General features: G+C 43.6%; 1 protein-coding gene across 1 annotated transcript; it reads left to right on the top strand.

Annotated features, from left to right (window-relative positions):
• The first annotated feature begins 5,977 nt into the window (after positions 1-5,977).
• On the top strand, positions 5,978-20,616 carry LOC139066232 (gastrula zinc finger protein XlCGF57.1-like). The gene is made up of 2 exons (XM_070548577.1): positions 5,978-6,138; positions 17,914-20,616. Exon 2 carries the CDS (start codon positions 18,135-18,137, stop codon positions 19,683-19,685), a length of 1,551 nt encoding a protein of 516 aa, XP_070404678.1. The 5' UTR covers positions 5,978-6,138; positions 17,914-18,134; the 3' UTR covers positions 19,686-20,616.
• Positions 20,617-22,491: the final 1,875 nt, after the last annotated feature.

The raw sequence follows: 22,491 nt of genomic DNA on the forward strand, positions 1-22,491 counted from the left end.
CAACACAACGATTTTGATCCGACATTTAAAGACTAAACACTTGGTGGAGTATGGTGAGTTTTTGAGGCTCACCACAGACAATGAAAAGAAGCACGCTAATGCTAATGCAGCCACAGTCAGATGGCAGCTAACGCTTGGAAACACTCGCCCACATGAGCGTGACAGTCAAAAGGCTAAGCAAATTACCCGTAAAATAATCGAGTTAATTGGACTAGACGACCAGTCTTTTTCAGTTGTGAAAGACTCCGGATTCCGCCGACTACTAACCAGGGTTTCCCTTACATAGGCGTAGCCGTGGCGGCCCGCCACGGCTGAAATCCCACCGCCACGCCTACAAGATCCCAAGTTGTTGGGTTTTTTTTGCGCTGTTTCCTGAAGAAGCAGCGGGAACTACTATGTTGTCGCTTTTGATTACAGCCGGCGGCAGCAAGTAGGTGAAGGCAGGGCAAGGTGAAGTTACAGCATAAGTTACTGAGTTTAAAATTAGAAAGGTAGCAGTGGATATAATGCTTTTACGTTTACATGTTTCAATAGCATTAAGATAAATGAGTGTTGATGATCTAGACAGGGTTTCCTCCAGTGCTTATTAGGCCAGGTTCTCCTCCCCCCACCAGGCAAAGCATCACTTATTCATGTAAATTTTATTTTCTCATGTCTGACTTTAACCGCATCTAATACTGTATTACGGCGTGAGCGCAACAGCAACAACTTAAGATCGATGTGTGAGCAGCGTGAGAGGTTGGGTGTTTTCATCTGAACCCTTAAAACCTCCAGCAGGCTACCCTGCACTATTGACGTGTTAGCGCGCGGCGCTAACAACTTAGCGACGTGACATGTCTCGGAGAAAGCGTAAAAACACGTTGGACGCTTCTTCTGAAGCGGGAAAATAACACCTCCTCTTAAGCAGAGCACGACGTCGCCTCGGCTCGTTCACGGCCGAGCCGGACAGAGCTTGATAACATTGACCCAGCACAGCCACTGGGTCGTTGGAGCTGCCCCGTGACTGCCTGATGGAAAACCAGCGGGTTTCATCAGACTCGTAGTTTCTTGTTTTTGCTGTATTTTACCGCTCCCTCCTGCAGTCTTCCCCTATTAAAATTTAAAATGATTCTGTAAATTCTGTGTACCAATAGAAAAAATCTCTGCCTCTGCCATCTGCAGTAAATGTAGTCTCCAAATAATAAATAAGAGGTGCATTCATCTGTGTATCTCCTTTGATCCACATTAGTGACATTCTCAGCACCAGAACAGTGAAGCAAAGAAAGATTCCTGAGTTTGTTAGTAATTTTATTCATTATGTGCATCTAACCTGTTATCAAATCAGTGCTTCTATGGGTTGTCTCCAATCTGCACTAGAAAATTTTACTTTATTTAGAGACGTGTCATAATTTCTCCCCAAGCCCCCCACCCCCCCCCACCCCCACCACCACAGCTGGAAAAATTCCTAGGGGAAACACTGACTAACCCACTTGGAACCCGGCTACATGCTACCGGGATGTAAATATTTTGCCGACGTAGCCCTTCCAGAGCTCCACCAGACAGTGTATTCTTTCATCGAGGGACTCCTTAAAGAAAGCTTCTCATCCTCTGTGAGTTTCTCAAGTGATATTTGGAGCTCAGATGTCAGTCCTGTGTCAATGCTGAGTTTAACAGCTCACTGGATAGATGCAGACTTTCAACTTCAAAGAGCTGTTCTGCATGCCCAGGAGTTTTCTGGTTCCCATACTGCGCTAGCTTTAGCAGCTGCATTTGAACAAATGTTTCAAACATGGCATATTCCAAAAGATAGGGTACATGTGATACTAAGGTCTAGTCCACACGTAGCCGTTTTTTTTTTTTTAAAATACGAATATCCGCCCCTCCAAAAACTTGCATCCACACCACCTCGTTTAAAAAAAAAACTGTCCACGCGTACCCGGATAAATACGTTGGGGTGGTTCGCCTGCCACAACAACCATGTCATCTGGCATAGAAACAACTGACCTGAATTGTTTCGCCATTCCTCCGGTAGTACAATTTCCTGCTCGAAGTTTTCCCACCAACTGGCAGTCCTTCCCGGTCTGACCCAGAACCTGCGTCGGTGTCTTTGCCGAAAAACCTGCCTTGGACGTGGAGAGGCCAGGTGCCGGGCAATCGCCGTTCTTAACCTCGTCCTTCGTCTGTGGACTTCTGCAAGGAGCAGTAATTCCGCTTGCAAAAACAAACAAGCAAAAAGCGCTTGGACAATTGATAAAGTGAGCGCAGCTCGGAGGGCTTCCATGATGCCGGCTAGTGTAAACACAGGGCGCACACGTGATGTCAGCATTTTTTGTTGCGGAAAGTGACGTTGCGGACCTTAAAACTCCGATTTTGCCTGTCCACACGCAGACACCCAAAACGGAGAAAACGCAGATCTTCACTTTGGCCAGAGTTTTTAAAAAGATCCGTTTTCATGTGAAAAAAACTCAGTTTTTGTGTGGATGACAGGCCAAAACGTAAAAAAATATCTACGTTTCCCTGGCTACGTGTGGCCAGGGCCTAAGAGACAATGCCAGAAACATGACGAAAGCTATGGCAGATGCTGGGTTTCCAAGTTTGGGGTGTATGTCACACACCCTTCAGCCGGCCATCCATGATGCTGTGCTGTCACAGCGCAGCTTAAGTGACATTATTGCCAAAGGGAGACGCATTGTGGGACACTTCAGGCACTCTCCTTTAGCATATGCAAGACTTCAGAGTGCACAAAAACAACTGGGACAGCCCACCAAAAGACTGCAGCAAGATGTCAGCACGAGGTGGAACAGCACCTGTTATATGCTCCGCAGCCTCTTGGAGCAAAAATGAGCTTTGGCCGTTTATGCTGCTGACTTTGAGCTACCTGCTACCTTTACATCTTCCCATTGGGACCTGATTGAAAACACAACAATACTCCTGGAACCCTTTGAAGAGCTGACTAAAGAAATATGCTCATCAACTGCATCTGCTGCTGATGTCATACCCTCTGTGCTGGTTTTAAAGCGCCTACTTGCCAAAGATGCTGCAGCAGATCATGGTGTGAAGACAACTAAAGCCTGATTTATGCTTCTCCGTCTGCGTCAGTGCGGAGACACGCAACGCCATTATCCGTCCTTGCATAGGGCTCCGGCAGGCACGCAAGTACGTACGGAGTCAAGCCCACTTTTTTAAGCATCCGTCGAACGAGACGGATTACGCAAGCTTGTGATTGGTCAGGACGCCGCTGTTGTTTACAGCGCCGCCATTGCAAAGAGAACCGAGGATAACTAGCGGCAGACACGGAGAAGCTTGAAGAATGCCTTGCGAAAAAACTCTAAAAATATCATCGTTTAATTCTCCCGTGACTGGAGGAGTGAAAAGATGCGCAGCAAGCGTTTTATTTGTGGACGGAAATGACAGGAAACGTGGGTTTAGAGGTGGGGAGCGCATGAAGCGGTGGGAGAATGAGAGACAAATATGTCCGTGTTAAAAGTCTTTTATTTACACAAAAAACACAATATAAACACACCATCTTGGACCGGATACATGACATGATACCATAGAATAGCGCTACGCCCTCTGTGGTCCTGCCGGGCAATTGCTTTGCAACACTCTCCAGGAGACGGAGAAGTAAAAGAGCAAAACGTTTCCGTCAATCCGTGCGTGTCTGTCCCTTGCGGAGCTGACGGAGAAGCATAAACCAGGCTTAAGGCCACATTGCTGGCAGGTGAAATCCTGGCAGAAGAAACCCCACGGCAGGCTCACACTGACACTCCAGCAGGACCAGCACCATCAGAGATGATTGTCTATCTCTCATAGCCACCCGTCCCTCGGAGTGCATCACCTTTGGCATTCTGGAAAACTAATAAGGAGAGATTTCCAGACCTTGCTAAAGTAGCTCGAGCCTACCTGTCTGCACCCTGCACAAGTGTAGAGAGTGAGCGATTATTCAGTGCGGCATCCAACATTGTAGATGAACATAGGAATAGACTCATGACTGAAAAAGCAGAGATGCTCCTCTTTATTAAAAAGAATCTTCCCATGATGGTTCTCAACAAGTCAAACACGTCATAAATATTTAGCGTACACAAATGCTATTTAACACTTTTCCCTGTTTAAAGCAGTTGCACTTTTAGTTGTGCCAGTTTTCTGTTTCTGGGTCTTTAGGACCATATGTATGTTGTTCGAGTGACAAATGGGCTATTTTATTTACCTTGAGAAACAGAGTCATGTTTATTTTATACATTATGGTAAGCACTTTCATTTTTGGTATAACAATAAACAGAGTTTGATAATTCATGGCCTCGGGTATTTTTGATTTTGTAAGTTATAGTTAATAGGAATACATGCTCCATTTGAATCTGAATGTATCCTTAGTTAATTTGATTTAGGCGGTGATGTGAGATATTGACTTTTTTGCACATCTGTAGTCTAAAGAGAGCCTTAATGTTTTCAATTTCTTATAAAATGTTACTGATATTACATAATTTGAAGTGAAGTAAAACCATGTTTTTTCTGAATTAATATGTAACACATGCATTAGAACTCACCATAGCTAAATGAACAATTTACAGCCAATCTATGTAATTGGTATCTGTAATCGGCTGATCGGCCATGATCGGTGTCGGTGATCGGCAGATTAAAACCTGATCGGAGCATCCCTATTGTCAACATTTTTCTCCAATGTTGAGACTGCTGCACAAAAAAAAAAAAAAAAAAAGACTGCTGCTCGCGTGGGCCCCCTTGTGGCTGTGGGCCCCTGGGCCTGTGCCCAGTTTGCCTGTATTATAATCCGGCCATGCTGTTGGGTATTTTTATATCCTTAAAATAAACCACACAAGGGAACGGATCAGTAAGGTTATGCGCTGCAACGGAGAGAGAGAAAAGCAGAGGATATGTCTCTCTGAGTTCTCTCTCTCCACCACAGACTTTTTATTAAACACAGGAGAAATGAAACAAAGAGCAATTAATCACTAGACACCACACCTTCTACTCTAGCCAATAACAGAGCTGTTCTCAGCCTGGGTCTTCCTTAAGGGGAAGGATCCATTTTATGGAGTTGCTTGCTGGTCAGCCAAAAACTGCTGAGTCACTCAGAAACTATGGATTCCTGTTGCCGGGCAGATTATTCCACCAACCCCCACAGAGACAAATTACATGTCTTATCAGCATACCAGAGCAGGGCATTAAGGAAAAAGCCCTGAGACTTACTTTAAAACATGATTACTTAAAAAGAACATTTAAGACAGGAAAATACATTAAAGCTTTAAAGGTTGGTTTATGCTTGATGTGTCCGTGAGGTCCGCACGGAAAAGTTGCGTCATTTTAACAACCACGCCCCTCCACCGCGCCTCCGCACGGCCCAGAATTTCCGCAACGCGCACCTCGGAAAATTTCTAACCACGCGGATGGACGGACGCCGAAAAACATGGCGGACCGGCAAGAACTAGTATGGCAGAAGTTCGTAAATACAGACATTTGTATGATTCAGCTCTCAGAGATCACCGTGATCAACATGTTAATAATTCTTGGAGAGAAATAGCTCGCACTGTCGGAAAAGACGAGGACGCTGTTAAAAATGCTGAAATACCATGTTGTAAACAGTAATTTCTACTTCTACTATGGTGTAGTGTTGGATGCATGCCGTAGAGCTCCATGCTGCCCCCTACAGTTTGGGAGAATATTGGCTCACCGCAGAGACGAGCCGCATGAACCATAAACGCTGCGAGTTGTGAAGCGCGTTCCATCCGCGAGCCGCATCACCAAGCGGAAAGTGAATGCGTCAAGCATAAACCAAGCTTTACTCTCACCAACACTCGTCTGTATGAGCGTCAGAAATCTGATAAAATCAGCTGTAAAATAATGAAAACAACAGTAAAAATGCTCCTTTGCTTTGTAGAGTCCACATCCAGAAGGCTGGAGCCGTGTTTCACTGACAGGCTGTCAGACTAACGCCCTGATGAGCTCAGCTGGGACACACTGGTCTGATGTTCAGGTAAGTGAAGATCTGCTTCTCCAAGGCCTTGAGATGCTAGTAAAAATAATTTAGCCAGTGCTAATGTTACTTTTCTTCTCCTCTGAGGAACACAGAACGCTCAGATGTTGGAGCTTCACGTCACCTACTGAGGAGCACCAGTAAAGAGACGGCGTCTGGACCAGACCAAAGTGAGTGATGACACTTTAGCCCTACACCTCAGCCTCTAGGAACCACCCTCATCATCATTAACTCATTCACTGCCATTGGCGACAAAAGTTGTCATTTTAAAAGGAACCCAGGTTACAAAACTCTGTGCTTCTTAAAAGATAAATGTTAGTATCAGTTATATTAAAATGGTGTAAAAAACCTTCTTGATGTCTTAATCTTTATAAAATTAGTATAAATAGTTTAACTCGTGGGTCGCCATTGTTGTTAGCGTCGCACTGCACTCTGGGTAGTGACGTCATATGGTTGTACCTCTGTTGCACCGGCGGCTTTGGGACCCTGTAGTGACTGTTGAGCGACATCAACATGTCATCTGTTCAGCCTTTTCACTTTGAACCAGAGCGAAACATTAATGATGACATCACTAGGGCCCGACCGATATATCGGTCGGCCGATATAGGGGTCATTAACACTATCGGCTATCGGCCAAAAAGACCGCCGATTTGGCCGATATTGCGCTACCTATCCAGCAGATGGCGCCAGCTTTATGAACTCATGTTGTGGCTCCACTCCTTGGGGGGTGGAGCCACCGTCATGGAGCAGAAGAAGCAATTCAGTCAAGCAGAGATGACGGTGATGAGGAAGTAGGAGGTAAGTCTTCAGTTTTAAGCATATTTGTTGTGTCAGTGGTAAGTTAAACGGTAAAATAAGCAATGACAAAAGTATGTTTCCCCTCAACATGCTTCCTAAGTTTATTGTGTGCCTCGTGGCCTCGTATTGAAAAGTTAACCTGAAAAAATAAAATAAAACTGCCGCAGCATTACGCTCTATGCAGAGCTCACTCTGCTTCCCCTTTAGTCATGCAGGGCAGTAAGTAAGTAACATTGGTCTTTTTCTGGTAGACATTCTGGAATATTCTCAGACAATTTCCTCCGCTCTTCTTCAGCAGTCTTTTCAAACTCACGCGGTTCACCCGCGGCTCGCGAAAAAAATAGTGCAGACGATCACTGCATGGCGCAGGCCGGAGCGCCGGCGCGCAGCGCTTCGGCGGCCCATGTGGCCTGTAGATTAGGATAACAAGGGCGACGAATGAAGGCGGTTCCCTTTTCGCAGCGCTTTGGCGGCACACGACCGTTGTCGCAGCTGAGGACGGGCGAGGGGGAGTTGGGAACAAAGCAATGAAACGCTGTGGGGACGGTAATACGAGAAAATAAACATTCCTCTCTACAGTAGAATAAATCTATTGTATTTTTCAGCCTTATATTTTACATAAGGCTTATACATTGCCACATACTAGTCATTTAACATATCTTATTTTTATTTTCCTAATACTGTCGGCTTTGGAAAGGATCAAAACACAAAAGTGTAAAACTCCACAGACTCAGAAAACAAAAAACTTGAATGTTAGATTTATACTGACTGAGTTTGTGTGTTCTGTTGTTTTTGAGATTGCAAAATAAATCTTATTTGCTTTACTTGGAAACCCTAGTGAGTTGTTCAGACGGTTCTTTGGTGTGTAATATAGAAATAAGTCGGCATCAAAAAGGCAGAGAATGAAGGGTTTAATCTTAAGAACATTTGTATTTATTTCTTTTTTGGTGAGGGAGATTTATCGGCCATTATATCGGCTATCGGCCTTTGTTAAAAGTTTTATATCGGTATCGGTCCCAAAAAAGCATATCGGTCGGGCCCTAGACATCACTGACCATGTGTCACAAAACGAGCATCAACATGAAGAGCAAGAAAGGCGGGATGAAGCGAGAGCAGGACAGAACCGGTGGTGCGTGTACGGCAAATGCGTCTCCATGGTAACCGAGAGGGAGAGAGCTCACATTTGTGTCAGCAGAAGTTATCTGTAAGCTATCGTGTGATCAGATTTATTCATGAATGATTTAGGAGAATTTTAGCATCCAGAGCTGTCGTGTGCTTCATAGATGATTAGGATGTTCAGTGAAACCACTTTAATCATTGTTGCAGATATTCTATATGTGGACAACACTGTTTCTACACTTACTGCTTGTTTTACTGACGGGAGAGGTGAACGTTCAGCTTCATCCGTGACGAGTGGCGTGTCCGATGGTTGGCTGAGCGTGACAGAAGCGGCAGCTGCAGGAGCGGGTTGTCGGCTCAGGACAGCGTCTCTCGTCCCTCCGAGGGCGTTTAGGCTCCTTGTGTGGGAAAATGGTCGCTAAAGCGTTTAGTTTCCGCCTTCTCTTATACCCAGCCGCTCTGGTGAGCTCTTTAAGTAGTCGTGGTCGACTATAAGCCTCAAACGCATCAGGAGAAAAATGTTGGGAACACAGCCGCGGATCTTTGGGAAGTTGTGTCCGTCCACAGGCATCTTCCCACTGCTTTCTCCTCTTGTTGCCAGTGGGAAAGCTGTAAACTCACATCACTCCCCTTGTTGCCCTCTGACTGGAAATTACATCCAAAAGCAGCACAATGCTGCATTTTACTTAATAATCAATACGGTGAGAGCGTAAACAAACACCAGCGTCAATAGCTGTTCTTCCAAGAGCAACCAATATACGTCATCGCCCCCAGAGAGCAAACATGGCGTCCTACGTATGTCAACAAATGTACTAAATATTACAGATTTATAAATAAACAGCAACATTTTGTGTGTTTCTAACAACATAGTTTGGTACAACAGAAAACTTGTGGCTTATCAGGGCACACACGTCCTCATAGCCGGTGTTTGTAACGCCCAGGCCCAACGCCCCCTGAGGCTACTGGTAACTGACGTGGACGAAGTTTTACATGCGTTTAAAGAACTCGCAGCTTGAATGTGCTGTTAACATGTTTATTGCTTTGTAAGTGTCCATGATTCAGTTACACAGGCACGATTTTATTTCTGTATGTTTACCTGCCCCTGACTGTCCGTGCGTTTGTGATCACTCAGCCACCCAGTCCTCGCCACGCAGTAGAAACTGCTTCCCAGATTAAATAAGCGGGAGTGGCTACCACTCAGGCCCTGGGCCTGTCACTTGGCTTAGGAAAAATACAAATCAGACAATACACAAATGGCTCCTACAGCCAGAGTGCCTTTTAAATCCAACCGCTCACTGCCAATTTGCATTTTATTACTGTGTGGCCATCGGAATGAGCCCCTGCACCGTGAGAACAAACATCCCAGCTCTAAAGCCAATCTTCATCCACCTACGCCACATGATCAGGAAGCAGAAATCCATGTGTTAGGAGATTGTTTTGGGACGCTGCTGTGTAGAAAATGAGGCGCGAACCGGAACAGCTTCTGCCGATCACAATTCAACAACAAATTATGAAAGAAAAAGCAGCAGCATTATGTCCAAAAAGCAGAGCAGAGGGCATGCACATGCGCTGACGGCCCGGTCACCGGACACACGGCGGCGTTTTGAAGCAGATGGCAGCTTGTTAATCAACTTCCACAAACAATTAAGACAGATTTTCGCCTAATTTACTCACTGACAACGCAAGAAAATTAATAAATCTGGTAAATATAACACACTCAATCTGGAGTTAAGTGGAGAAAATTTAGAAAATTTGCAAACATATATTGACGAGGTTTTTGAGATTTTTGTCATGGGACCGAAGAAAGCAGCAGCAGCTGAGGCGGAAACGCCATTGACCAAGAGGAGCCGTCCCCAGGACTCGCCTGAGGCCTCATCTCCCCATAAGGATGTCTTAGATCTACTACAGTCCATAGATAAATGGCTTCTGGGATTTGAGGGGCGACTCCACCTCTAGAGGTGCTTCACAAGGAGTTCCAGAACCTCCGAACATCTCTGGAGTTTAGCCAGGAGCAGGTGGAGCGACTCGCGGCTGAGAACGCGTCTCTGCGGGAATAACTGCAGGATAAGATCGGATCTCCCAGGACAACAAAGCTCTAAAGGAGATGGTTCTGGATCTCCAATCACGCAGCATGAGAGACAACCTGGTGTTCGCAATTCTTCCAGAGCAAACCGGAGGAGAAGCGGAGGATTGTGAACAAACCATCACGAACTTTCTCCACACTCACATGAAGGTACCGGAGGAAACAGTGAGGAACATCACCTTTCATCGGGTACATCGCCTTGGAGCCAGGAGAACAGACAGCAGAAGACCTCGTCCCATCGTGGCTAAATTTGAGCACTTTAAGCAGAAAGATCTTGTTAAAAGCCGCGGGAGAGAGCTTAAAGGTAAAGATTACAGCGTAAACGACCAGTTTCCTAAAGAAATTCTGGATCGCCGCTGAGTTCTCTTCCCGCTGCACAAGAAGTTCATCCAGGATGGGAAGCGGGCTGTGATCTCCGTGGATAAACTGTTTGACAGTAAGATCTACAAAGAACGAGGAGTAAAAGACTGGCTTTATTAGACGAACTTCAGGTACAACTTTATTATTATTAACTCATTCACTGCCAGCCGTTTCCTGATCGCTAACGGCCTTCGCTGCCAGCGTTTCTCACCGTTATTACAGTTTTTTTAAGAGTCACAGAACGTTGCGAGCTAGGATGATGTCAACGCCAAAACAACCAAAACAAAGAGGAGACTCACCTCTTACATCAGGAAGAATCCGTGTGTTTCGAGCGTTATCCGTTCTTTCATAATCCGTTGTCGAATTGTGATCGGCAGACGGTTTTCCGGTTCGCGCCTCACTTTTTTTACAGGAACGGCCCAAAACGATCTAACACATGGATGTCTGCTTCCTGATCACGTGACGTGTGACGTAAACGTATGAAGATCGGCTTCAGGGCTGAGATGTTTGTTCTCTCAGTGCAGGGGCTCGTTCTGATGCTCAAACAGTAACAACATGCAAATGACGACCTTAGTTGTCATTGGCAGTGAATGAGTTAAAATCACTCACTGGGTTTGAACATGTCAGGATCTATTAGCTGCTAGATCTGTTTAGAAATGTTCACCTGTTCCCTCACCACCTCACAACCACAACACTTTTTCTTTTTTGTTCTTCTTTGTTCCTCTTTTTAACCTTTATAATTCCTTTCTTTCCCTTTTTTTATCTGCTTCTGGGTCTTTACATCTGCATGGCACAATTTTTTTTCACTTTCCACACTGCAGCGCGCACGCACACACACACACACACACACACACACACACACACACACACACACACACACATAGACTCCATACGCAGTCACACAGATAAGTAGCCTAATTAATTGCACAATTAAAACACTGTTGGGCTTGTCTAGTTGTTGTTATTATTATTATTATTGTTTTTGTTTTTTATTATTATTTATTTATACTTTATCATTATCAGCATTAATATTTTTATATTAATTTTGTAGGAAAAAAATATTGTTTTTTTGCTACTATTATTGTTATTATATTTAATGTTGCTAATGATTATTATAATACCCTTATTATTTACTCTATTTTGTTTTGTTATTCTGTTTTGGTGAGCTGGTGCAAATTGTAGCCTCTTTTTCCTATTTGTAGTTAGGGGTGTTCCAAAAAGGGTACTCTTCGATTTGATTTCGATTATGGAAGCTTCGATGCTTCGATTTTTTTGAGTATAATGATTTTTGGTTCGATTCGATTACTGGTGCCAAGATTCTTCAATTATTTACATTTTTAATGCTTTTTTCAGACAAGATTGTCTTCTTCTTTATCTACATTTGTAAATAAATAACCTATCAATTCAGTTCCTCTAAAACTACTCTCTGTAAGTAAATACATTTTTTTTAACATTTAACTATTTTTCAAAGACAAATTCTTATTTTATGACAGTGTGACGTGTAAATATTTGCACTTTGACCAACTTAACTTCGATCAGGGAAAGCTTTACTTACATTAGTGTCCCCTCCATTGTTGGGAAAACACTGAAAACAGGCAAGCCCTGGATTTAATGAGATAATTAATTAAAGTAAACAAGATTTTTTCTTCCATCAAATTTATTTAATGGAAACTTTATGAGTCTGGCATATGATAGCATTACTAAAAAGCTGCCATACAGATCAAATAAATAAATTCAGCTTTTTCAGTCTGGAATATGGGCAACAGAAAAAACCTGCTATATTTGAAGGTAATATGTTGTATTTTTTCAGAACAAAGGTGCATAATTCAACTGAACATATATTCAGCCTGGAGCTTCAGTACAGTGAGGCGAACACAACAAAATAGAGCAGAGTGACACTCATACTCATCTGTCCTCCCACACTCCCTCCCCTCTCTCTCGATCCTCTACATCCTACTGTTGTGTGAGATGGGCAAATGTCAACATTGTGCTGCTTTGACTCTCACTCATCTCTTGAGTTTGAAGAACATGACTCACCAACTTCCACCCGTTCTTGTCAGGCGCGAGAACAAAATGTGCCATTACAGTAACGAAGGATTTGGTGACAACCGATGTCCACGCATTGCATGTGAGCGTTATCCCGGTTGCCTTCTTCATGGACTCCAGAACGCTTGCTTTGGTTTCCTCGTAAAGGTGGGGTACTTCTTTTTCTGCAAAGGGTTTTTGGTGAGGAAGTTTATAGCGCGGCTCCATGGTGTGCACCACTAACCGAACCCCCTGTAGTCTACTACTGAATACTGGCGTAGATCCGTCTCGATAAAAGTAGCTATTGCTTTTGTAATGCTCCTCGCCTTCTCTGAGTTCTTCGGTAGTTTGGAGACAGTCTACAGGATAGAGAAAGATGTGAAAGAGGTAGTGCCACTCACTAAACAGTCCGGGCAGTGCAGCACATTAATGCTCTGGTTGGGTGTTTTTATTTTTTTAGTGCCTGCTTCGCAACAAAACGTTGATGTTTTTTTAAGCATCGACGTTCATTAATCGATGCCGAAACAACATGTTAAGCTTTTAGATGCATCGCCACATAGATTAATTTTACCCACCCCTATTTGTAGTTAGGGTAAGGCACATCGACATATATACTGGACAATGGGTTTCCATAGACTCCAATAACACGTTTTTGAGGCTAAATGGGCGGTGGCCACCACCGCCATTTTGACCGTGTCACAGGTTCTGTCAAGCCCAGACAATTCCACAAAAGAGAAGAGAGGTGGAGCTGAGGGTGTGGCTGTAAGGCTGGGATCAACTGACGACACCCGGTCGAACTAGCTATAAGCTAACCTGAAGCTAACCCAAAGCTAACATGGAGGTGGGAGCTAAGCTAACGGAGGTAGCAACCTAGCTACAACCGGAGTTAACTGTGCACAACACCAGAGCTTCTGAGTCAGAGATACGCCGGGCTGACCGCTGGGTAAAACCGGGTGGAACACAGAGGTCTCCCGAAAGCTGCTGAAAGCCGGCAGCCCGCACAGCAGACAGAAGCCGCGATCAGACAGAGATGCGCCGAGCTGCGGGGAAGGAGAAACCGGTGGAAAACAGAGGTCTCCCGAGAGCTCCACAAGCCGACAGTGGGAACCCAGCTCCACCAACATGTTATATTTCAACCCATTTTCTAAAATGCAGCATTATGTTAAATGCACTGGGTTTTACCCTATTACATTTAAATTTCATGGTTAAACAGTAAATGTTAAAATCTAAGCTCAGCTCGGCAGTGACCTAAAAATCATAAATATAATTTTACTTACTGAAAATAATGAAGTGGAGACTCCTTGGACGCTCTATTAGTGCAATTAATGCCACAGCAAGTCATTTTGTCCAACAATTGTACAAATAATAATCCAAAAAAAAAAAAAAATACACAAACACAGACTCAAAATGCCGGAGCAGTTTCCAGGCCAGACTGAGGCTCTACTGAGGCCTTTCCATGGAGCTAGCTCTGTGGTCACGTGTGTCTGATGCTCATTAATTATACAGATTTTTAGGCTTTTAATACACTTAAACAGAAGAGTGAGAAAAAAACTCACCCCCCTCAGAGTTGTCATGAGTGTAAACTAGATCATTTAAACCAAAAACATGTTTTGGTACCAGGCTGTAAACATGTTTATTTCTGCTGTGAAATTGGTATTTTTAACATGGGAGTCAATGAGGATTTGCTCGTTTCTGACATCAGCCCCTAGTGGATGAGGGTGGAACTGCAATTTTTGCTACTTCCGGGTTGGCCTCAAATTTTGAGCCGCATTGTGGGGGCTTGGTTGGGCATCGTTTCATTTTGAACAATTCCGATTCCAATTCCTCGTTTTGATTCCGGTTCCTATCGATTCCCGATTCCGAAGACATGACATGTTTTACATGAGCCAGCTAACCACGATCCTACTAGATGAAATCTTAACTTCAACATGAATTCTAACTCTATGAACAGTATCATCGCCTTCATTTAGAGAAAAACATGTTTCGGAGAGAAAAAGAAAAAGACTTGCAGCACAACCAGTGTGTTTGTTTCTGACCACAACCAAAGTGTGGAAGAAGCCTCTGGGATGAGAGGTTAAATGTCTCCAACATATCCAGAAACGTCCAGCTGTTTTCAGCTAAAACTCTCAGGATGATCATGTCCAGGATGACTGAGAACTACACCTCCATGCTGCAGCAGCGTTCAGTCAGAACAGAAACTTAAATGTAGCTGCCGGCAGTAACAATCTAACAGATTTTAAACATTAAAACTCTCAAGATAAATAGTTCAGAAAGGAAATTAAAATGTTCACAGCTTTATGTGTGCTTTATTATTATTATTGTTATTATTTAATGTGGCAGAAGCTGGTGTGGTCCACCACAGAGTAGCTTCTCTAGCATGATGACTTTAATTATTCTACAGGTTATTGTTCAGCCTTGTGACGCTCACGCGGCTGCGTCTGACTGCTGACGCTCCGTGTGTGTTGTTATTTCTGCAGTGAGACAAACTCGCCTCACACCGTCCAGAGTTTGTTCTTTAAAGCTTCTATTAAATCCAACGCGTTCACGTATTTAACACGTTTCCTCTACGCTGCAGGAGTTAAAGTTTACATTACGGAGTAAAAGTTCGGTAGACGTGTTTATATTTGGCCCCTGCATGCCGGGTGGGGGGAGGGGGGACGGTGCTGCACACAGACAGCTGGTCTGATCAGCTCTGAAAAGCATTGATCACAATGTACAGATCGTGTTTATTTTTCACGGAGATCGGTCGTGGATTTCTCTTCCGTCGGCATTCTACGAATTGCAATTAAAAACGTTGAGCGATTCTGGGAAAAATGAACAGTTGGAACTGGTTCCAATAGATGCTCGATGCCCAACCCTATTTGTAGTGGAGATGAGTGGTACCCGGTGGGGTCTTCAGCTGTTGTAGCCCATCCACCTCAAGGTTGTGCGTGTTGTGTCTTCACAAACGCTTTGCTGCGTTCCTTGGTTGTAACGAGGGTTAGGGTCTTCTATCAGCTTGAATCAGTCGGCCCATTCTCCTCTGACCTCTAGCATTGGTGGGGGCAGCAGTAGCTCAACAGGTTGAGCGGGTTGTCCAGTAATCGGAAGGTTGCAGGTTCGATCCCGGCTCCGGACAGAGAATGCTGCTGTTGTGTCCTTGGGCAAGACACTTAACCCACGTTGCCTGCTGGTGGAGGTCAGAGGGACCGGTGGCGCCTGTGCTCGGCAGCCTCGCCTCTGCCAGTGCGCCCCTGGGCAGCTGTGGCTACACCGTAGCTCATCACCATCAGTATGTGTGTGAATGGATGAATGATACACGGTAGTGTGAAGCGCTTTGGAGTCCTTACTCTGAGAGGCGCTATACAAGTGCGGGTCATTTATTCATTTATCAACAAGGCATTTGGCCCACAGGACTGCATACTGGATGTTTTTCCCTTTTCACACCATTCTTTATAAACCCTAGAAATGGTTGTGGGTGAAAATCCCAGTAACTGAGCAGATTGTGAAATTCCCAGACTGGCCCGTCTGGCACCAACAACACGATCAAAATAGCTTAAATCACCTTTCTTTCCCATTCTGACCTTCAGTGTGGAGTTCAGGAGATGGTGTTGACCAGGACCACGCCCCTAAATGCAGGGTGGTAGAGACGTATGGAGACGGTCGTTCTGAGACATGAGACTGTGTGTTTTTGGTGAACATTAATGCAGGAGTGTGTACAACAGCTCATGTTTAATTAAAATTAAATAAAATATTTATTTAACTTCACATAAATTGTAATGCTTGACTGTTGTGCTACAGCCATGGGAGGAACATTTTGGGTCCCAGCCAGATTCTCTGCTTCCCTGCTGCTCTCTCCATCATCATGCTGCTCCTTGCTCTGCCTCTCCACTTGTCTCTCCTTCACTCACCTCCTCCACTTCAGCCTACTTGTCTAATATATTAGCCACATGTTAGATTCTGTTACGGATGCCAGGCTGGCCTGTGGAGAAGAAGCAGCCATAATCACCAAGCCCTGGTGAATCAGCCTGACACCGCCCCTCCTCCTCCTCTCTCCCGGGCTGCTGAGGAGCACAGCTGGGAGGAATCATCCTAATGAGCAAACACCTGCATAAAGGGCTGTGCCTTCAGCAGTCTGGCAGGCAGCAGTGCAGGGGTTCTGCTGTCCTCCCGGTTTTTGTTTGTTTTCAACCCCTTAGATTTGTTTGGATTCGTTTGAGTTTTAAAATGTGATAGTTTTTAAGTCTTGGAAATAAGTTTGGGATGATCCAGCGGGATCCTTAGATGTTTGTGTTCGGTTTTTAAGGTTAACTTTGTTTGTGCAATTTTACTGACCTTGATTTTAAACACCTTTCGTTGTGGTAAAGCTTTTAAAATAAGTTTTTACCAGGTGTTTTTAGTCAGTGGATTGTTTTGGGAACAGTTGTCAACTTTGGGGATTTTAAAAACACCTTTTGCTCGGTTAAGCTTTTAATATAAGTTTTAACCAGGTGTTTTATAGTTGATGATTTGCTGTGTAGTGTTAACCTTTTGGAGAGATCTGTTTGCTTGTGATTTTTACCTTTTTGTACAAATAAACCCATTTTTTTAACTCCTCCGCCAGATCTTATGTTACCCCCTTCCTTCACTTTTAATAATACCTATCGGGGACATAACAGATTCCCTTAAATCACCAATAGGAACGTTGGGAATATCACACGTATCACAGTAAATGTTGGGTATTTTTCAATTGTACCTTTTTGAGGCCTAAAAGATGCCCATTACACATCATGAATCTCTGTGTTGGCTGTTCATGAAAAGGTTGAGCAAGGATGTTGATTGAGAAACCTCTGTACCTCTGTAACTTGAGAAGGCCTGCCTTCTCCCCCATCCTTTTTGTGAATAAAGCCCCTGACGAACTGGGAGCACACGGGAGTGACGTGGGGAAGCCTCGGAGGAGGTTTCTCTGCGTTAACTCTCCGTGTTCTGGAAACTCAGGGTAAATGTCTTCCTTGTTGTCATGTGCGTTATTACAGGTTCCAGGGTTGGTTCCAGGGTTATGGAGGTTAAATATTATCTAACGGATAAGTGGAGAATGCAGGTATACAGAGCTGGTGAGCTGAAGGCTTTGAGGCTGGAGCTGAGTGGGGGCTGAGGCTGGTTGGTTGAGTCCAGCTTCTCGCCCGTCGAGCCACGCACATGGACATTACAAATAATCAATTTACTCTCTCTCTCTCTCTCTTCGGGTGTGTCGTCCTTTAAGGTAATATGGGATAAAATCAAATTACCTATCAGTACAGATCACTCAGAGGGAACTGGGTCACGATAAAGAACAATGAGCATCTTCATCTAACGTTACATCAACATCTTCATCGGCTTCCTTCCTCTTCTTCTGAAAAGAGTCTCGGTGGGAACATGACCCGACATGAAGCTGTACGCTGTTACCGATCTGGAATTACGCATTAACGACAGACCACATTGACTACGTTACTGTTCACATGTAGCAGCGTGCGTTAGCATGAAGCTGGTTTTCACCGGTCTGAACTAAAAATGCCTTCTTCTAACGTAAGGTTCCTTTCTTCCACCTTTTCTCTCCCTGTAGTTTTCTTTAACTCGTGAGAGCAGTGCACCGCACAGAAGCCGGCTCCTTCGCACACGGGGAAAAACGGCAGTACTGGTTTTTCAAAGTAAAAAACATTTTAAAGTTTTGTTTTATTTAAATTCATTTTAAACTGTGATAATTCATTCTCTGTAGTTTTGTGTCAGTTTAAGGAAGAAGGAAGAGCTCCTGAAGAACTGAGGCCTCCTTTGAACCAGAAGGACATGGAGCCCCTCAACATGAAGCAGGAAGAGGAGGAGCAGCTTGATGAGATTAAAGCTGATGCCACCAACATTTCATTCTCTGCAGTTTCTCATCAGGTTAAGGAAGAAGGAAGAGAAGTTCTGTTGTCACAGTTTGATCAGAACCATCCTAAAGACAGAGATCTTCCAACCAGCAGCACCACTGACCAGATGAAAGCAGAACATGGTAGAGAGGACTGTGGAGGAGCAGAAACTACCAGGAATCCAGATCTAAATCTTTATGAATATGATTCTAACTCTTCAGAGACTGAAGTCAGCAATGATGAAGATGATGACCAGGATGGCAACAATTCTGACTGTCAGCTGAAACTCTTGTCAGATTCTGAGCCAAACACCAAAGATCATAACAAAGACTGGAAGGAGAGCAGGTCTTCTAAATCACATGTTAAGGCTGTCAAATCTTTCAGCTGCCCAGAGTGTGGTGAACAGTTTCTCCATGAGCGGTCTCTCCAGAAACACATGAGAGTGACAAGTCATTCAGGACTGAAGTCTTCAAGCTGTTGTGTTGATAAGAAACGTGTTAGAGTGAAGCAAAATGTAGACTCTAGCAGGAAAGGTCAGAAAAAACTAAAATCATTTAGTTGTGACGATTGTGGAAAAAGTTTCAGCCGCATATCAAATTTAAACAGTCACATGAGCGTTCACACAGGACAGAAGCCTTTTGCTTGTGAGGTCTGTGGACAAAGATTTTGTGTAAAGTCAAGTTTAAACAGACACATGAGAGTCCACACAGGACAGAAGCCTTTTGCTTGTGAGCTCTGTGGACAAAGATTCACATACAAGGGACATTTAAACAGTCACATGACGGTCAACACAGGAGAGAAGCCTTTTGCTTGTGAGCTATGTAGACAAAAAATTACCCAAAAGGGAACTTTAGACGGACACATGAGAGTCCACACAGGAGAGAAGCATTTTGCTTGTGAGCTTTGTGGACAAAGATTTACCCAAAAGGGAACTTTAGACGGACACATGAGGGTCCACACAGGAGAGAAGCCTTTTGCTTGTGAGCTTTGTGGACAAAGATTTACCCAAAAGGGAACTTTAGACGGACACATGAGAGTCCACACAGGAGAGAAGCCTTTTGCTTGCGAGCTCTGTGGACAAAGATTTACGCAAAAGGGAACTTTAGACAGACACATGAGTGTCCATACAGGACAGAAGCTTGTTGCTTGTGAGTTCTGTGGACAAAGATTTACCCTAAAGAGAAATTTAGACTCTCACATGAGTGTCCACACAGGACGGAAGCCTTTTCCTTGTGAGCTTTGTGGACAAAGATTTACCAAAAAGGGAACTTTAGGTAGACACATGAGTGTCCATACAGGACAGAAGCCTTTTGCTTGTGAGCTCTGTGGACAAAGATTTACCCGAAAGGAACATTTAGACACTCACAGGAGAGTCCACACAGGAGAGAAGCCTTTTGTTTGTGAGCTGTGTGAAAAAAGATTTAGTGATAAGTCAAGTTTAAACAAACATATGAGAGTCCACACAGGACAGAAGCCTTTTGCTTGTTAGCTCTGTGGACAAAGATTTACCCAAAAGGGAAATTTAGACACTCACATGAGAGTCCATACAAGAGAGAAGCCTTTTGCTTGTAAGCTCTGTGAAAAAAGATTTAGTGATAATTCCAGTTTAAACAGACACATGAGTGTCCATACAGGACAGAAGCCTTTTGCTTGTGAGCCCTGTGGACAAAGATTTACCCGAAAGGACCATTTAGACACTCACATGAGAGTCCACACAGGAGAGAAGCCTTTTGCTTGTGAGTTCTGTGGACAAAGATTTGCTCAAATGAGAAGTTTAAACTTTCACATGAGAGTCCACACAGGACAGAATTAATGAACATAAATAAAATATATCTTTGTTGTGTTCTTGCTGTTTCGTTCTAATTCCATGTTGTCGTTCTTTTTTTAAAACACATAAACGGTTTTGTTACCTGTTGATGCTACGTTTCGCCGACGGCTGCTGGCTTCTTCAGGCTGACACTGATGGTGGCGCGTCCCTTCCTTCGCGCCACCATCAGCGTCAGCCTGAAGAAGCCGGCAGCCGTCGGCGAAACGTAGCGTCAACAGGTAACAAAACTGTTTCTGTGTTTTAAAAAAAGAACGACAACATGGAATAAATAAAATATATATTTTGGGACTTCTAAGGGTGTTGAATGAAATGTGCAACTGATCTGGAAGCTCTTTTAACTAAAATGAAAGGCAGCAGTTTTATTATATGTTTTGTTTTTGGAGAAGAAAAGGTTGAAAATGAAATGTTTTTTTTTTTTTGCCTCTTAAGTGTTTTATTAAATCTCTTTGTTCACTATTCAGTTTGTTGTTCGCTGTTTCTGGAGTTTAAACGTAAATGCTAATGTTTTGCAAAGTGAGAAGGCTCGCCATCAAAGTCACCAGATTAATCCACTCGTGCATCTGTCATGCAAATAAACCTGATCAAAAATTAATACCTGTATTATCCATATTGTTTGACATCCAAATACAATTGGAAACTCGGATTCACAATTAGCAAAAGTATAAATCTGGTTTTCTCAAAAATCAGACTTTTGTGCAACAGTTATTAACCAGAATATGTACAATGAACTGTTTTTAACGTTTTTCTGGTAAAATAGTGCAAACTTATTTGAAATAACAGCATAAGATTTGCTCACCGATTCCAGAGTTCATCTAGCTCCACTGCACGGTGTAGCGGCTCTCCCTCGCACATCTACACATAACATTTTACTTTCTGTAATTACAAATCCAAGTTTCACTGTGACATATAGAAAAAGTTCATGTACAAGTTAGAAGGTTTTACTTTGCTGTTTAGCGCTAACAGGGTAAGCATCAGATGGAAAGGTAGCAAAAGCAGGTTAGCTTCATGTGGCGCTCAGCAAACTGGACAAAACCCGCCACTTCCATCGGTCTAACTGCTTCACTTCACTCCCAAACCAAGGAAGATTCATCCACCGGCAATGGTACCGACTAATCCAGCTTATTTGTTCCATTCTTTCTGTTTTTGTAATGTCTTGGGTGCAACCTGAGGTGGAAAGAGTACTACAGTTTCCTACTTAAAGGTATAGCAATCGATGTTTCTGAATTTCAGGAAAGAACCACCCTCTCCACATGTCGCAACACTCTCCCAGCGCCTGTTTACAAGTAGCTGCCGGCCATAATGAGTAATAAGAGGCTCTAAAAACTGCATGCAGAACGTTAGCTTACCTCTCGAGCAGAAAACCGGCAACAGCGGCATCTCTGGGGAGCAGACTGGACCGCGTTTTCCTCTTCCTGATTTCCATGAGAGTGCGGGGGTGCACAGAGTATGCATGTGCAGGAAGTGAAAACTAACCCAGGATTGGCTTCACCACAAATTGACATTTTTGCGGACCAATGGTTGACGTGATCCACCCGGAAGAAAAACATCGATTGCTATACCTTTAAATACGAGTACCAATACTTTGATAAATTTTTACTCAAGTACAAGTAAAAGTACTTGCCTAAATTTTTACTCAGGTAAAAGTAAAAAGTATCTTAAAATGTACTCGAAGTAAAAGTTACTTTGTTACATTTTTGTCAGTGTAAGGATGGCTACATCAAAGTAGTGAAAAATCACAACGCTAGTTCACAACATGCTTGTGTGTGCGTGCACACACACACACACACAGTTTGATGGAGGGACTTTTATCCAATCAGTAAGAACAGGACGTGCACATTGATTGGACGAGGATCTTCTAGGATTGTGATTAAAATTATTTATTTTGAGAAAGAAAAAAATATTTTTTAGACACCATCAGCATGTGAGGTATCTCAATGTTCTCATGACAAAACTAACATGAGACTGTGCTCTAACCTGTCACATAACAAGCTAAATGAAAGTCAAACATTTCAGATGGACCGTATGACAGCTGCTAACGTTGGCCCTGCCCTACTTTACCTCTACATTACAGTTCCTTTATCCATGTCCATCCTAGAGCTCCTCTCTGACCTTCATGCTTATTTAGAGCAGCTGATTTGTAAAGTTAGCAGAGTTCATCCTTGGTAGTGGTTTCACTCACTCATTTAACCCTTCACCACTGAATGCAGTTTGTTCATTCCAATCCTCCTAAATAATCCTCCAATCATCCAACTGGAATCCTTAAGGGTCCCGTAACATCCATCCTATCAGAACAGGCCTTGGGAGCCCAGGTGTTACTAGAACTAATGGTGTCTCCTCACCAGCGTGAGCCTCCAAACTGTGAAGGTTGGTCTCCAAACATGAACTTTAAATTCATGCATTTATCTCCTCTTGTAACACGTTTTAAAAGGCTTGTATCATGATAAGTTACCCCTCCCAGACCAAAGAT

The sequence above is a fragment of the Nothobranchius furzeri genome, chromosome 2 (assembly GCF_043380555.1).
Source record: "Nothobranchius furzeri strain GRZ-AD chromosome 2, NfurGRZ-RIMD1, whole genome shotgun sequence".
Lineage (NCBI taxonomy): Eukaryota > Metazoa > Chordata > Actinopteri > Cyprinodontiformes > Nothobranchiidae > Nothobranchius > Nothobranchius furzeri.

Bases quoted from the DNA above. Each gene is read 5' to 3' on its own strand.
- LOC139066232 (XM_070548577.1), top strand. From the start codon at position 18,135: ATGGAGCCCCTCAACATGAAGCAGGAAGAGGAGGAGCAGCTTGATGAG.